This window comes from Brugia malayi (assembly GCF_000002995.4).
Source record: "Brugia malayi strain FR3 genome assembly, contig: Bm_v4_Chr3_scaffold_001, whole genome shotgun sequence".
In the NCBI taxonomy this organism is placed as follows: Eukaryota; Metazoa; Nematoda; class Chromadorea; order Rhabditida; family Onchocercidae; genus Brugia; species Brugia malayi.
This window is the reverse complement of record NW_025062477.1, coordinates 3,443,735-3,460,888: the sequence shown is the minus strand read 5'-3', so window position 1 is coordinate 3,460,888 and position 17,154 is coordinate 3,443,735. Positions and strand designations below refer to the sequence as shown.

Below are 17,154 nucleotides of genomic sequence, written 5' to 3'. Positions count from 1 at the left end.
ATTTAAATTACAAAAATATTAAATCAACTTTTACCTTTATATTTTCAAATTTTTTTTTCAAAACAAAAGATAATTAACTTAAATGAAATTTGATAAAACTAACATATGATGGAATTTGATTAGCTAACGAAATTTCACCACTATTTTCATTAATTATTTGAAAAAATTCAAAATCTTTGTGATGTTCCTTTTCAGCTAACGTATCTTCAGCTAATGAGTAAGTAATTCGAGCATTCTGTGGCGCATCCGCATCATCCGCAAAGACTGTTATCACCGAATACCTGAATTATTTACCTGAACTATCTAAAAAAGTTTTTCGAAATAACATTTTATCAATGTCACATTTCATTTCAAACTGTTCACAACCTATTATAATACTTAAATTATATTCAATAATGTTATAAGAAAAAATTTCAAAATTTTTAAAATTTTCCTAATTAATTACTAAAATTTGAAATTTAATGATAAAGCATCTAAAATTTTTCTGAGTTTTCGAATTTTAGGATGAGAATAAGTTAAAATGTTAAAGTATTGCTTATTATTTGCTAGAAATTTGATAGCAGTTTTAGAAATGAATTGTAAATTTTTACATTTAGAAAGACTAAAAACATTCCAAGAATCAATCAATAAATTTTTTTTTTATTTATGATAACATTTTCAACGATACATAAACAATTGTGTCGCTTCCTGTGATAGATGCGTAAACAATTGATGCTTAAATGTTGCTCTGATCAATTTAATATTTCACAAATTTAAATGAATCATATTTGAAAAAATCAGTTTTACAGTTAACTAAAGCAATTCGTTGTATCAAAATTTTTCAACGAAAAAAAAAAAAAAAAAAAGGAAGGAAGGAAAAGATGATTTACCCGATGTCAACATTTCTCGAGATTGAAGTTTCATAAAATGATCGATCAAATTGTGGCGCATTATCATTTATATCAAGAACTTGTACAGTAAATTGACAAAAGCCTATCAATGGTCTTTCACCTTTATCTGTTGCCTAAAAATTAAACTACCTTAACTATCTTCTATATCATTTTAATTTCTCATTTAAATTTAAATTAAATTTTAAAAATGTTTAATTTAGAAATAACTAACTTTTACTGTAACTTCTTCTTGCGTTCTTTGTTCACGATCAAAGCGCACAAATGGTGATGGTCTCAGTTCACCTGTTTCAGGATTTATGACAAACGGTTTACGAGATTCAGACTGTGAATAATATAACGAATACACAATTTCTCCGTTTGGTGGTGAATCTTCATCTGTTGCAACTACCTAAAATATATTTTATACAAAAAAAATTTTAAAAATTTTTTTAATTTATGTTTATTTAAACTATTGAAATTTAGTCCTTAAAAATTAACAAATTAATAAATTAATATCGATAAAAAATTTGGAAATAAGTGAATTAAAAGGAAAAAAAAAAAAACGAATTAACAGTAAGAAATATTATCATAATTTCTTCATCTGAAATTTCTTATTAAATTACTAAAATTAAAAATAACCTTTAAAATAACTGGTGCATTAGTTTTATAATCACCTTCTTCAATTTTTGCTATATTACTATAAGTGTCACAACTACGAAATTCAGGTTTGTTGTTGTTTACATCTGCGATATCTGTAAATTTAAAATTTCATTTTTTTTAAAGAGTTTTTTTTTCCTTCTTTTTTCTTGCATATATTTCCAGAAATGAAATTATCAGTAAATTTAGTTAGCTATTATAGAATCTAAAAAATGATAAAGTTAAATTACCAATAGTAACCGTAGCAGTTTGCATATGAAGTTCACTTGCGTCATCTCCGCAGCATGATCCGTCATCTCGTGCCACTATTGTCAGGTTGTACGGTGATTCTTCGTGTAAAAGATCTTCCGGTTTTACGTTTAATCCAAGTCTAATCAATCCTATAATTTTCTATTTTTAGATAATAAAATTTAATAAAGCAAAAAAAAAAAAAAAAAAAGAAAAAACTTTACAACCGATTAATGAAAAATTCTCATATAACTTACCTGTATCTCTATCAATTTCAAATAATTCAGTTGCTGATGTTTCTTCACCATTTGATAATAGAAATGCATAGAAAACCTTAAAAATTTATATATGATATATTTTTTTAAAAAAAAAAAATAAAACTTAGTTTACTTTTTTTTTTTGATGATTTAAATTAAACTAAACATCGAAATATTTAAGTTAAATTTTTCAATTTGCTTTTTTTTTTTTTGATGATTTAAATTAAACTAAACATCGAAATATTTAAGTTAAATTTTTCAATTTTAAATTACCTGATCTCGATCTGGATCAATTGCTTGAATTTGTACTATTGGTGTACCACTTTGAGCATCTTCAGCAACAAATGCATGATAAGTTGCATTAGGAATGAAAATTGGTGCTTCATCATTTGAATTTTCTGTACGAATATGTACCTAAAATTAAAATTCATTTAAAATATTTCATAAAATAAAATTTTATAATGTAATAATAAGAAGAAATTAAAAAGATTAAAAATTAATTAAACTAATTTAATTTCAATTTAATGAACATCAAATTAACTAAGCTAGTGGTTCTATTTAATGAACATCAAATTAATTAAACTAATAATTTTAATTCAAGAATCATCAAATTAACTAAACTAATGGATTTTAATTTAAATAAATTGAGAAACATTAAAATTTTATACATAAAATAATGAATGATATATATTTACCATAGCACTACTACTTAATGATGGTTCACCGTAATCAGTTGCGGTAACATTAAAACGATAAATGAAGAAGCGTTCTCGATTTTGATCAGCGTCAAGACGTCTGCCAGCTGATATCTCACCTTGATCATTGATTATAAAGTTATCATCATCTAAGGTATACCTAATTCGAGCATTTTCACCATTATCTTTATCATCTGCTTCCACTAAAATAAATTTTTTTTTCATTTCATTTTATATAAAACATATTAATAACATTCTATAAAAAAAAAAAAAAATTGATTAAATGCTATTAATCAATTATTTCAGAAATAAATTTCATTTTATTAATTAAATCTACCTGTAAGAATTTTATTAATTAAATCTACCTGTAAGAATTTTATTAATTAAATTTACCTGTAAGAATTTTATTAATTAAATTTACCTGTAAGAATTTTATTAATTAAATTTACCTGTAAGAATCGTATAACCAGTTGGTATATCTTCTTTAATTGTAGCACTATAGATAGGTTGTGTAAAGATAGGAATATTATCATTGATATCTTTTATATAAATATCTAATGGTACTTCACTTTCTCGACCATCTTCTTGCGCAATAACTGAAATTTTGAAAACTTTCATCTTTAAAAATTTTTAGAATTTCAACTCATTTTATTTCTTAGTGATAAATCCTTTATTTTTATTTTAATCATCCTAAAATTCTAACTTTTCATTTTAAAATTACTGATTTAAAAAAAAAAAAAAAAAAAAAAAAACTAAAACTCGTTTATATCTTATAAAAGTTAATTAATCATATATCTTAAATAAAAAATTAATTAATTAAATAAAAATTAATCTCAATTTAATATAAAAGCTTATTATAGAAGAAATAATTAAGCAAATTTTTATTCCATTACGAATTAATTGGAATTATTTCAGAAATTTAAACTTTGATAGTTAAAAGATCATTATGGATTTATGGCATTAATTATGCATATATAAGCTTCAGCAATTGTCAATTCAAATTTTTTAATTAAAAAATAAAAAGTTCTATTAGTCTACTATTATAATGCATACTTTCAAATTTGTTTTATGCATTTTTTTTTCTGCAAAAATTTTTCATTTTCTTTAAAATATGCAAATTATTTTATGATTTTAAATATTTTAGCTTATATTTAACAATTCAGATCTATTCTATTTCTCGAATACTCTTCTAGAGACTTAGAATTTATTAATTTCATAAAGAAATTATAATTATTTATAAGTTAACTATAATTGTTTAAAAAAAAATTATAGCTTACAAATTATAATTTAAAAAAGAAATTATAAGTTAGATGGCATTAGAGCATTACTAAACTTTTTTTTATAAAAATCTTTGATTTATTTCACTCATTCAATTTAACTATTTTTCTTCTCTTATAATTATGATTTATTCAGTCTAATCTAAATTATTAGTTTGGTTTAAAAGACAGCAAAAAAATAAATAAATAAAATTTACAAATCAAAAATTTATAAAAAGCTTTTTTATCATTTGAAGATTTTTTAAATTTGAAAAACAAAAGGTAGGAATGATTATTTCAGCTTGAACGAACAAAAGACTATGACAAAACTTGCATATTTTATTTAAATTTTTTTAGACATAACTTACTAGACTTAAAATAATTTTAAAATTTAACTTAAAATAATTTTTTTTCAACATAAAAATAATTTTAATTTGCATTTGTATTTTCTATCTTTTCTTAAACAAACATACATGCTAAGATACTAACATGTTAAAAGCTACAAATTTAACTTTTTTATTTATTTATATTCTAAAATTAAAAAAAAAAAAAAAAAAAAAAAAAAAAGAAAAAGCTAATTTATGCTAAATAAGTTCAATTCAGTTAGCAAACTATTCATTATCACATATATATTATATATATTTAGCTAAAATTTCTTAAAATCAAATGAAGCATATAACAGAAATAAAATTGGATTTTAAATGTAAGTAAGACTTTTCCATTCGTTGAAGATGAAAATTAAGACAGCCTAAGCCTATTATAAAACTGAATTAGAAATTTCATGAAAGAACGGATAAGTGAAGCGGAAAAATTCATATCTAGCTTAAATACCAGCTATAAACAATATAATCAATAAATTATACACTTAATTATTTTACTAATTATTACTCGCTAATATAACTTTTTTCTAGCTATTATAATAATTTGATGTAAATTTAATAAAATTTAACTTTAATACAACTCGCTGTCAAATTTAAGAAAAGGTTGTAAAAATTTAAACAAACCTTTTAATTGATGATGCTTTGGTAGTGTATCATCATCATAATCAAGCGCTTTTGTCAATTGAACTAAGCCACTTTCAGCATCAATTGTAAAGTATGATGATAATTCACGTTCAGTTAAACTTGTATCCAAATATAATTGATATGATAATTTACCTTTGCTACGTCGCTTATCAATTGGTTTAAAACATTCTGCTCTGATAGCTATTATGCTAAATTTTAATAGTATTTGATAATTTTTCTTTTAATTCTTTTATTTTTAATTAATTAAAGAAGCATTTTCACTTAAAAATTTGCGCATTTTAAGTTTAAATTTAATTTATTTTTAGTTCAAATTCATTTATTTTAAGAATGAATGAATTGAAATGGTATTTTTATTAATTTTAAAACTCCTTTTTAATCTTAGCCATAAAAAAAAAAAAAAAAAAATGGGTAATAGCTAATACCTGGAGCCAATTTCAGTATTTTCCGGAACAAGAACTGTATACTGTTGCTCAACAAATTGCGGTGCACGATCACCAGCAAATACTTCCAGTACTGCAACTTCACTATCCTAAAATTCAAAATCTAATTTTCAATAAATAGAATTTCACTCAAAAATTATGGATGAAAGAAATTAAGCAAAATTTCAATTGCCAATCAAACAAAATAAAATAAAATAGCAAAAGAATAATTAATTAATTAGTTTGTTAATTACTAAAATATAACTACAAAAATTCAAAGAAAATTCAATAAAGTTTCTATTCGCTGCTAAAATCATTAAAAATTTTTATAAATAAGAATGAATTTAATTTCAGCCACAAAAGCATAATTTTAAATTTGCACCTGCGAAATTTCAGGATCTGTTGGTGTTCGATCTCGTGCCTGAACAAAAATACGGTAGGTTTCACCTGGTTTATAATGTTTCAATGCTGTTTGCACCACACCACTTACTGGATCAACCGTAAATGTACCTCGAGCTGCAAAATAATAATTTATAATATTTGGATATTTTATAAAATAAAGAAAAAAAATTTTTTAATCCAAATAAAATTTCACCTCCTAAACTTTCCAAATAACAAATCAAAATTTCTTTTATTTATTTTTTTCATTTGAAAAATGGTAGCATATTAAAATTTACTGTAAATAATATCTTTTAAAATTTTTCCAATTTTATAGTTATTAAAATTTTATTTACAAAATATAGAAATGAATAAAATATTATTGCATATGTTATTATTTTTATTTTCAGATGAAGGAAATTCATTATTTAATTAGCATAATCAAATTAAAAAGACAAACAAATATCATAAATGTTATCAAAAATCTAAAAATTGAACCATTTTTTATTTTATTATTAATTACAACAAAGTCTGTCAAACTTTTAAATTAATTCTTATCATTTTTTTATCACTGATATAACCAATCAAATTAAATTGAAAAAAAAAAGGATAATGATACTAACGTTCGGTATTGATAAGCCGATATTCAACATTATCATCACCATCACCTGCTTCATCACGAGCAACAAACTGTAATTTAAAAATTTGTCAAATTTGAAATTTTTTGAAATTACAAAATCAATTTGTCAAATTTGAAATTTTTTTGAAATTATTAAATCTTTCTTTTTTCTTTTATAATTTTATCACCAAAAAACTTTACTGTTAAACTTTCCCTTTTCAATTACTAAAGTAATATCACTTTTTCATGATTTAACAATGAAATGTTTTTTTTTTTTCCCAACAATTATTCATTGAGTTGTTTACTACATAATGTATCATTTATTTGGTTTTATTTTTAAACCATTTTAATACCTCACCAATCTAATATCTCATTTAAATTTGTTCATTTCTCTTTTCCTAAATCCTTCCCTTACATTCCGGTCCCTATGGTTTTCATCTTTCGGATCGGAAAATTAATGACTTCTTTATTTGTAAGTGAAATAATCCAAAAAAAAAAAAACGATGAGCCAAAAAATTGATGCAATTTTATGCTTTTTAGAAAAAAAAAAAACGGAAGACTGAACAGAATAAAATAAAATGCATTAATTAATCTTATTTCCATGTCATTTTGATGATATCTTTTGATAGAAAAAAATTTTCTTCTCAATGTTATTAGACCAATTTTAACATAAATTTTTATAAAAAAAAAAAAACATATCACATAAAATTTAATTTGTTTTTTATAAAAGAAATAAAATTTATCATTTAAATTTAAATAAATCCTTTTGTAATAGTTTATTTCAATTTTTCTCTCTCTCTCACTCACACATATCAACAACAAATATTCCAATGTAATGCTTGAATTAACATTTTTAAAAATTTAAGAAAAATACTTAATATTGTAATTAAATTTTAAATTAATACAATTTAAATATTTCGTTTATAAAAAGGAGAAAAAAAATTTTAAATGCTGTTTTTTTTTTTTTTTAAATTTTTTTAAACATAATGTTTTAAAATTTACATAACTTTATATAAACATTTAACTTTTATCAAATAAATGTTAATTTCAAAAATTTACTTTATAAATATGCATTCCAATTGGTTGATCATATGCTACCACAGCTTTATATGGCTTTGGTCCATTTAGAAATGTTGGCGGTTCGTCTACATCTAATACTTCCATTCTTATCATTTGTACACGAACTAAAAATTAGCTTATCATATCCTTTTTTTACATTTTTTAAAAATTAAAATATTTAATTAATTGAAATTATTTTTAAAAATTAAAATATTCGATTAATTCAAATTATTTTTAAAAATTAAAATATTCCATTAATTCAAATTATTGCTAAAAATTAAAATATTTAATTAATTGAAATCATTTTTAAAAATTAAAATATTCGATTAATTCAAATTATTTTTAAAAATTAAAACATTCCATTAATTCAAATTATTGTTAAGAATTAAAATATTTGATTAATTCAAGTTATCTTATCAATGCATTCATTACAGAATGATAAGAAATGATTGTATTAACTTTGTATAATTTAACTGATAAAAGTTATATATGTATTAAGTAAGAAATGTAAATGGACTTTGTTGTTTATTTCTGTGTATGAACCCTTGCAATCAGCAAATAATTGTATAATTGGAAAATGTATAATTAAATTTGAATATTTGTTATCAAGCCTAATCAGATTTCAAATTCATTTCTATTATTCCATTTAGTTTGATGGATAATTAGCACAGCAATTTGATTGATTAATGGAAAAAATTTTTTCAATGATTATTTCATTAAATTGAAATCTATGAAATGATATTCTGCTATTTAAATTTAAAATAAATGAATGCAAAGAAGAAATATACTCTATCATATTCTAAGTTATTAATGCTGACAAGAAGATTTATTTTGTTTTAATTTCTATGAAATAAAAACATTTGCTATTTAATAAAATTTAAATTTATTCAGCCAAGAAATATTATTTGTTAAATAATTTTTTATATTTATTCAGCCAAGAAATGTTATTTATTAAAAATTTTGTTTGATTAACTAAAAATTAGTTAATTAATAAAAAATTTCGATTAACATTTTACTCGTTTTCACTGTTTCATAAAATTTTTTCACTTATTTAAAAATTATCAAAATATGCTAATTATCTATTTGTCTGTTTTTTTTTTTTTTTTTTTTATTTTTAGTATAAACAATGAATTAGAATTCTATTACTTCATCATTTATCTTTTACCAATTTGCATTGTACCTTTCTTAATGAAGCATTCCCCAAAGCTTAGCCTACAAGAAAGCTAAGCCAAGCGGCCAAGACTCATTTAATGAATTCGATTATTTCAAAGCCATATTGGCCTACAAAGCATGCATAAAATAGCAAACACAAATGCAAGTGTCGAAGTCTTGCAAATAGCATTTGCCAATTAATTAGCATATTTCTACGAATTTGTTTGCTTTTGCATGCATTCATTACAAATAAGTAAATTCTTGAAATTTGAGTAAAAACTAGAACAAAAATTCATCTCATTACTGCTTACTTTAATTAGCTAAACTTCAAATTTCCACAAATTTATCACAAAATACTATGAAAATATTTTGTTAAGAAATGAAATGAAATGAAATGAAACATTTCATTTTATCATAATCTAACCCAATCAAATCAATCAATAAAATAAAAAATATCAATGAGATCAAAATTTTCTTCAAATATTTTGATATCTAAAAAAGTATTATGTTAATTTAATAAAAAAAATTTTTATCTTCGATCTTTCAAAAAATGCGACATTTCTGCAGGTATTATCATATATTTTTGTCAATCACATAGTATTTGCTTTAATTTTAATCTTAATTTATGCATTAATTTTCAAATTAACCACTGCCATTACCCATCCAAAACACTTTTCATTTCATCAAAATAATAACTTAATGCGCTATTGTCTCTTATTTTGCCGTGAAAAGCGCTAATTGTCAACGATCATACAAATGTAAATGTATCAGTAAATCGATATAAAACTTTTATCTATGCATAACTTAAAGGATAAATGAATAAATGCTCTTCGTTCATCAATGCTTCTTTTATAATGGTGATAATGACCCTGAACCATTAATATTCAGGTTGATTAGTGTGATTGATTTATGCAAGGCCATTTCGAGAATAAAGTTGAACATTTAATGGAAAAGATTGAATTAGATGAATTGATCAAATAGGAATAGTGGATAAAAAAGAAATTTCATTTCATTTCATTTCAAAATTTATCAGCAATTTCTTGCTACATTCCTTCTTTATCTTATCATATCATTCTTGATTTTACTAATACAATAATAAATTATGACCTATAACCTTTTATATTCTTCAGTTATTTCTATTAACATATTATTTATAAAAATAATGGAATAAAACAGTAATTGTGTTAGTAAAATTTAGCATATAAAATTATAGAACGAAAAAAACAAAAAAACAATTAGAGTAAGATGATTACTGAAATAAGCTATTTGAAGGCTTTTTTCTTCTATTTCTTCCACTTAACAATAAAAATAAAATAATTTAATTCATATAAGAAATATATAATTAACAATAGAGATAGCTTAATTGTAGTTAAATATATTTTTAAGTTCAAATATTAGTTAATAAACTCTTATTTCTCTTAAGCTTTCTTTTCCATCTTTAAATTTCTTATTTCATTTTCAAATAAGCATTTCACAAAGAGTGCCAAAATTACTTCAAAGCAATGAGTAATTAATCAATTGGCAACAACAGCCCTGATGAAATTAACAAATTTATATAATACATTTTCTTATTCCCATTGAAAACTAAAGAAAGTGTCTTAATTTATTCTATCTAATTATTATTATTATTTATATTATTATCATTATTATTATTTATATTGTTATTATTATTACAATTATATTAACTGAAAGAAAAACTTTTACAAATTATCTCTTTAAAATTAGCAAATTTTTCGAGAGATTATTTTTGAAATTAGAAAAAAATTTTAAATATGAATAAAACTTTAAAAATTTTTTCTTTCATTTCTAATTTACAATTCAAATGAAATTTCAAATATTTCCTATATTATCATTAAAAAAAGATGTCAAATAATTACAAATCTTTCACAAATTCATTTCTCATAAATGCACAGGTATTAATTAACCTGTCCCTTAATATTACACTTCTTTTTTCCCTTCTTTTCTAACTGCATCAGCACTCATTATCATTGTCATCCTTATGTCAGAATGAAACGGATGCAATGTGTCCTTTGACCTTGAAGTGAGAGTTATAATCCAATAAATGTTCCCCTGCAAATCTCTTTCTTGTCTTCCCGAACTATACGCAAGGGTGTGAAAGTGTTACTTACTTTGGACGGATGGACGGGTGGATGGATGGAAGGATGGATAGATGGGAAAGAAAGGATTACCTACCCATCAATTGTCATCGAACACCAAACTATCATATCATTATCACTGCTAGAAACTCAATTAAAGCTTTTACTCATTCATTGAGAGATAGAAAAGCGATAAGAACTAAATTCATTCTATCAAATATTAAATCAAAACAACAAATCTGTGTAATATTTTTTATAAAAAAAAAAGTTTTTATCATTAAAATATTTCAATTACATATGTTATTATTATTATATCTCAGCTAATATTAATAGCAGAATTAGTAGAATTACTTGGATATAAATTTAAAATAATTTAATGTTACTAAAATTTGATTCATTTGATTTTAGATTGCTTTCTTTTTTTCTCTTTTTTTTTTTTTTTTTTGAAAATTTATGAATATTTCAATGAATGAATGATTTAAAAAATTTCATTTAAAATGAAATAAATGTTATGCAATAAGAAATATTTTGTAAGCGAATGCTAAAATAAAATTTCAATCTAAATTTTTTAATTTTTTTGAAAATTTGTAATTTACTTATTTGAATTCTTGCTAAAAAAAAAAAAAAAAAAGAAGGGAAAAATGCTCAATAATGTTAGAGAAAGAAGCAAAAAGGAAAAATTTGAGATAACAGATATAATCAAATTACATTTCATTATTAAAATTTGAATTAATAAACAAAATATGAAAATGATGATAATGATAGCAATTATAGTGATCATTTCAATTGTAATAAAGATTTTTTGATGATGACATGATATAATTAATGTATGATGCAATGATAATAATAGCGTTAATCTTAGCGATAATCATTTCTGATTAAAATTAGAAATCAAAGATTGTGCTATTGTCCATTTGATATGATTCATTCATTTATTTTTATTACCTACAACTTTACCACTTTATGGTCTTATCTTTCCTACTTTTTGTCACATCTGGTTTGAAGTTGTCGAGACATACATTGGATTAACACATCTGAGCAGATGGAAGAAGATAAATGCTAAAGAGATGGAATATATTTTATGCTTTTTAAAAAGCATAAAATGCTAACTTATCAGGTCATTATGGGTCTTTTGTTTTCCTTTTCTCTTTTCTTCTACTAAAGCATTTAATTTAATTATAACAGATAAGAATGGTTGTTATTTCTAACCAATAATTAAGCATAAATAATACTCAAAAAGAAAGGAACGAACAAACAAACAAAACAAATAGACAAAATTTGTTAGTAAATTAACAATTAGACTTAATTTACATAAGTTCAAAGAAAATGCAAAATTTGTATGTATTCGTAAATTTTCATTGTCTTTGAAGTGTATCCTAAATTTTCATTCTTCTTTCTCTTCTGAATAGTACAATTAGTAAAATGGGAATAATTAAGCTTAAGCTTAATTATAGCTTGCATTTAATAGTTTGCAAAATTTATTGGATGATAAGAAGTAAGTAAATGGATTTGGATATGAAATGAATGATATGATAATGTGATATGCAAATAGATAAAAAAGTATTACTTATGTAGCAATGATGAATAATTTGTAGAAAAAAAAAAAAAGAAAAGAAAGATTAACAAAAGAAAGGAAATAGAAAAAAAAAAAAAAAAAAAAAAACGAAATGTCAAATTTAAAGAAAAGAAATGCTTGCGTCAGCTTTTTTTTTTTTTTGCAAATTATTATTTCATTTAGTCATTAATTAATTCCTTTCTCGATTATTCATCTATTATCTCAATTCATCATCTATTCAAATTTATTTACTTTATTTATCAATCCTCTTCAATAAAATCTGATCTTCATTGACACATTTCCCTCATATTTCAATGGTTAAATATCTTTTTATAGACGAGAAATTATGGGACAATTTGACATCTCCATCTGCATATGTGTAATATTTGCTACCTTTTACACGCAATATTCATTGAATTATGATTAGGTATCGCTTTCAAATGGTTAGCGACACCTGTCCATCAATCATTTCCGGTCATCCAGGTATTGCCAAAATTGATTAGCCAATAATCAAAAATTAAAACTCCGGTAAAATCTTATTGAATCAATTCAATTTCAGTCAATGAAGTTTAGATAATATCTAAACTTTGATCTTTTCATCTCATGAAAACTAGAATTGCAGTCTAAATCCATTTATAGAATAAAAATGATCGATCCTCCATTAAGGTCATAAATTACACTATTAAAGCACTTTTGGTCACACGCATATCTAAAATGCTACAACAATTAAAGATTGTTTACTGCTTCCATTATTAGTGACCTCAGAAGCGATCACTAACTTATAATAATTAAATTAAAATCAGTCAATTTTTCTTTTTTTTTTTTTTTTTTTTTAATGTATTGTTTAAAAATCTAATTCATTTGTTAAACTTTAATTTACACTCTTCTTTCTTATTCTTGACATTTCATTTTTTTTTTTTTTTACAAACTATCATATTTCAAATTTTATCTAACATTAACATTCAGTTTACATGTTGCAAAATGAACATTACATACTCTAAATTTATGCTTTCTTCAAAAAAAAAAAAACTTCAACTTTTAGCTAATAGCAAAAACTTACAAAGCAAATGTTTTAATTTAATTTAAAATTAAAAAAAAAATCAATTGTCTATCAAAAAGAAATTAATTAATTTTTATGCTAACAAAAGCAATATATTTGAATGCATGTATATATATAAGCTTCCCTTCTAGCATTATAAAATTTAATTCTTGGCTTACTTTTCTACTACCTCTTTTCGATTCTCAGGAGGGAATTCCATTAAGTACTTTTGGGTATACATTTGCATTTAAGCGGGAATGATTTTATTGTTCAAGCAATAGTTTCTGTAGAAGCACTTAGTTAAGTGCTACTACTAGTTAAATGTGCTGTAATGACATAGTTAGTTAGAAATGCAGGATGCATAATGCATGCATGCATTATGCATGCATAAACTTTTTTTTTTTTTATTAGCAAATTTAAATTAAATTCAAATTAAATTATTTCTAAATAAAGACAAATTATATCAAAGAGAGTTCAAATTTATTTTTACTTGCAATGTCATATTTCAATGTTTTGCAAATATCCCATGAGATTTGATCAAAATTTATTAAGTCTTTCATGCTAAGCTAAAAAAGAAGAAGCATTTTAGATCTTTTTTTTTTAATTAATAAATTCACATTGCTTTACTATTCTCTCTTCTCTTTCCTTTTTCTTCCCAATTTAAAAGCTTTATTTAGCTAAAACTATGCATCAATCAATCTTTTGGTCAATACATTTTAGCATTGCAAAATTATTCAACAATTAAATGAAAATTAAATTTAATAATAATTTATTATATTAGAAATTTGACATAATTCAATCTATATATGCAAATATTTTAGAGACAATAAAAAAAAAATTTTTTTCTATTTATGACAATTTTAATTCAATTCAAAAAAAAAAAAAATTACTAATTTCTATGATATTTTAAATGAAACGAACAATTTCTATTTTTTTCTACTTATTCTTTATTTCTTTTATATTAAATTTTTAAAAAATTTACGAACTTTATTGGTTTATAAAATTTTATTAAATTGACAAAATGTTCTGTTTAATAACGTTAATTTCAATAATTTATTATATTAGAAATTTGACACAATTCAATTTATATATGTAAATATTCTAGCAAAAATAAAAAAAAATTTTTTTTTTTATTTATGACAATTTTAATTCAATTCAATTCAAAAAAAAAATGCTAATTTAAATATTTTAAATGAAATAAACAATTTCTATTTTTTTTTTCTACTTATTTTTCATTTCTTTTGTATTAAATTTTTAAAAAATTTAATTTCATATTTGTCTTTTTAAAAAAAAAAAAAAAAAAAAAAAAAAGAAATAAGCATAGTAATTGATCAGAAAGTCAAGAAGACCAAATAGTTTTAAGCAACAGCTGTGTGTGTGCAATGCTAATGAATCAATTGGACACCTCCAACCGTGAACACCTGTTCTAATCTGTTCTGGCAGAAATATGGAAAAGAACAAAAATAAAACTTTTTTATTTTTGTTTTGTTTAGCAATTGTCTATGAGATATTTTCATATTTTGATAAAAATTAATTTTAATTTTTTTTTTTTTTGCAATGTGTCATTGAGATGACAAAATCATAACAACAACAACAACAATAGCAATAGCAATAAGCAATTTTATATTTTTAGATGACAAATTCCCATGAGTTAACCACCACCACCACCACCACTACTACCCATAATCAAAATTTATTTGACTAAATGATGTTAGAGTATATCACATATCCCTTTAATACTAACAAATATTTAAATTGGAAGAATTATTTGTAAAAAATGTTATGATAACAATTAAAATTGATTTTTCAAAAAAAAAAAAAACATATTATTAAATTCACATTTGTAATTTAATAAATTTTCTAATTTGCATATTTTGATTTCTGAAAGTGAAAAGAAGTGAAGGCATTGTATACTTTTACCCATAAGAAAAGAAAAATGAAAGAAAAGTTCGTCGATCACAAAATAAGTTTCTTTCGATCGGTCATAAACAAAATTTGTTTTTTGATCAATTACAAATAAATTTATTTTGATCAATAACAAATGATCATAATTTTAGGAAGAAAAAATCGTTCTGTTTTGTGATATTCTCAAATATTATTGCATAATAAAATAAAATTGAAAACTTTTGATAAAATTTAAGAGAAGAAAAAGAAAAAAAAAAAAAAAAAGTAATTTATTCATTTTCTCTTTCTCATTTCTAACGATTCAAATGGAGAAAATTTGAATTTTCTTTTTTTTTTTCATTTAGTTTTCATCCTATTATTTTTGTCTTAATTATGCCTATAGCATAATGAAATTTTTAATTATTATTTTAATCAAAATGTTTGAAATGAGTAAATTAAAATTTTTTGCTTCGAGTTGTAAATGAAATTAATTAAAGCATAAAAATATTGTAATAATGTGAAAAAAGTTGTTCAGCCGAAAAAAAAAAAAAAAAAAAACTGCAAAAAATGAAAGAATCTGTATTCAGAGGCTTCCTCGATAACTAATTAACTTGGCTAATTAAACATAGACTGGGCTTATTTAAATGATATTTCTATCATGACCACAAAAATCAAAGATTAATGTATTACTCATTTTTTTTTTTTTTTTTGACTTATAATGGTAAAAAAGGAGTAAAAGTAAGCAATTTGAAAGATTAAAAAACATTAATGATTTAATCATAATATTCTGCAATATTCAAAACAAGCAAATAAATTGCTATTAGCAAAAATACAGCATGCTAAATTGAAATAATATTTGATTGGAACGAATCAGGTAGTGAGTTAAATGATTGCTAACCTTTGAACATACCGCTAATCTGTACAGCTGCTTGATGCGACATTTCGAATTCATAATTCAAAGGTTTGATAAGCTCTATTAATCCATTACCATGTATTTTAAGATAATCCGTTGTTGCTGGCGCAAAGATAACCTTCTCGTCAGGCCGAAGGTTTATTTTCTGAATAATTTACATTTTGAAAAAATATGAAAAAAAATAATTTTTGATTAAATTATCATTTTGCATATTTTGATTCAATTATCTGTTATTGAATTAAAAAAGCACTAATTTGAAATTAAATAATTGCAAAATTTATTAAATAATCGGCAATTTTACAATTTTAATATAAAAAAAATTTTTTAAATGAACAATAAATCTATAAATATATTAGTTAATTGAATTAATTATTTTTATAATTGCGAATTTTAACTCTAAGTAATTCCCGAATGACCTTAATTATATTGAAATTGTTATCAATATATCTTACTAGAATTGAATTTATTATCACTTTATCAATATCAAAATTGTAAAACTCGATTATATTATCATCTTATCAAAATTATAAAACTTAAATAAAAAGTTAACCTCTTCCAGTAATCCAATTGGATGATTTTCTTTTAGTGTTAGCACAATTTCATCACCAAAATCTTTTCTACTACGTCGATGACGTGTACCTTTACTTTTTAATTTTTTGAATTGTCGTTTTGGATCAATCCGTGAACCAATCAAAATTCGAACATTAGCACGTGCTTCCTTCAAATCAGTACTTCAAGACATTTCATTTAAATATTCATTGCATCAGTTTTGTTTTTGTTTTTTAAACATTCCAAGAATCTAATGAAGTATAAATTAAAATTTAAAAAATTAATTTAAAATTTTAGAATTTTAAAAATTTATTTTGCATCTTTTTCACTAACCTGTGCAAATGAATCAGTAGCAATAATATTAAAAAAATATTCGCCATTTGATATACCATAACGACTGAATACATTACCGGAAAAAGGTGTAACATCGAATGGAACATTTTCCGGTTCAATTCGATATACAACAGTACCTTTTGATGATCTAAAAAAAAAATGATTTTTTTT

General features: G+C 22.5%; 1 protein-coding gene across 1 annotated transcript in view; it reads right to left on the bottom strand.

The window, feature by feature from the left end:
- Positions 1 to 17,154, bottom strand: part of Bma-hmr-1 (Cadherin domain containing protein) — a gene marked incomplete at both ends in the record, with an annotated part of 28,490 nt that overhangs the window by 6,176 nt on the left and 5,160 nt on the right. The window contains 17 exons of the mRNA XM_043079865.1: positions 104 to 281; positions 870 to 1,003; positions 1,102 to 1,278; positions 1,509 to 1,621; positions 1,757 to 1,906; positions 2,012 to 2,087; positions 2,285 to 2,425; positions 2,707 to 2,909; positions 3,156 to 3,302; positions 4,967 to 5,175; positions 5,410 to 5,516; positions 5,789 to 5,922; positions 6,408 to 6,474; positions 7,463 to 7,587; positions 16,087 to 16,246; positions 16,652 to 16,819; positions 16,984 to 17,131. Of these exons, the coding sequence (XP_042935799.1) occupies positions 104 to 281; positions 870 to 1,003; positions 1,102 to 1,278; positions 1,509 to 1,621; positions 1,757 to 1,906; positions 2,012 to 2,087; positions 2,285 to 2,425; positions 2,707 to 2,909; positions 3,156 to 3,302; positions 4,967 to 5,175; positions 5,410 to 5,516; positions 5,789 to 5,922; positions 6,408 to 6,474; positions 7,463 to 7,587; positions 16,087 to 16,246; positions 16,652 to 16,819; positions 16,984 to 17,131 (2,437 nt within the window). The remainder of the gene's footprint in view (positions 1 to 103; positions 282 to 869; positions 1,004 to 1,101; positions 1,279 to 1,508; positions 1,622 to 1,756; positions 1,907 to 2,011; positions 2,088 to 2,284; positions 2,426 to 2,706; positions 2,910 to 3,155; positions 3,303 to 4,966; positions 5,176 to 5,409; positions 5,517 to 5,788; positions 5,923 to 6,407; positions 6,475 to 7,462; positions 7,588 to 16,086; positions 16,247 to 16,651; positions 16,820 to 16,983; positions 17,132 to 17,154) is intronic.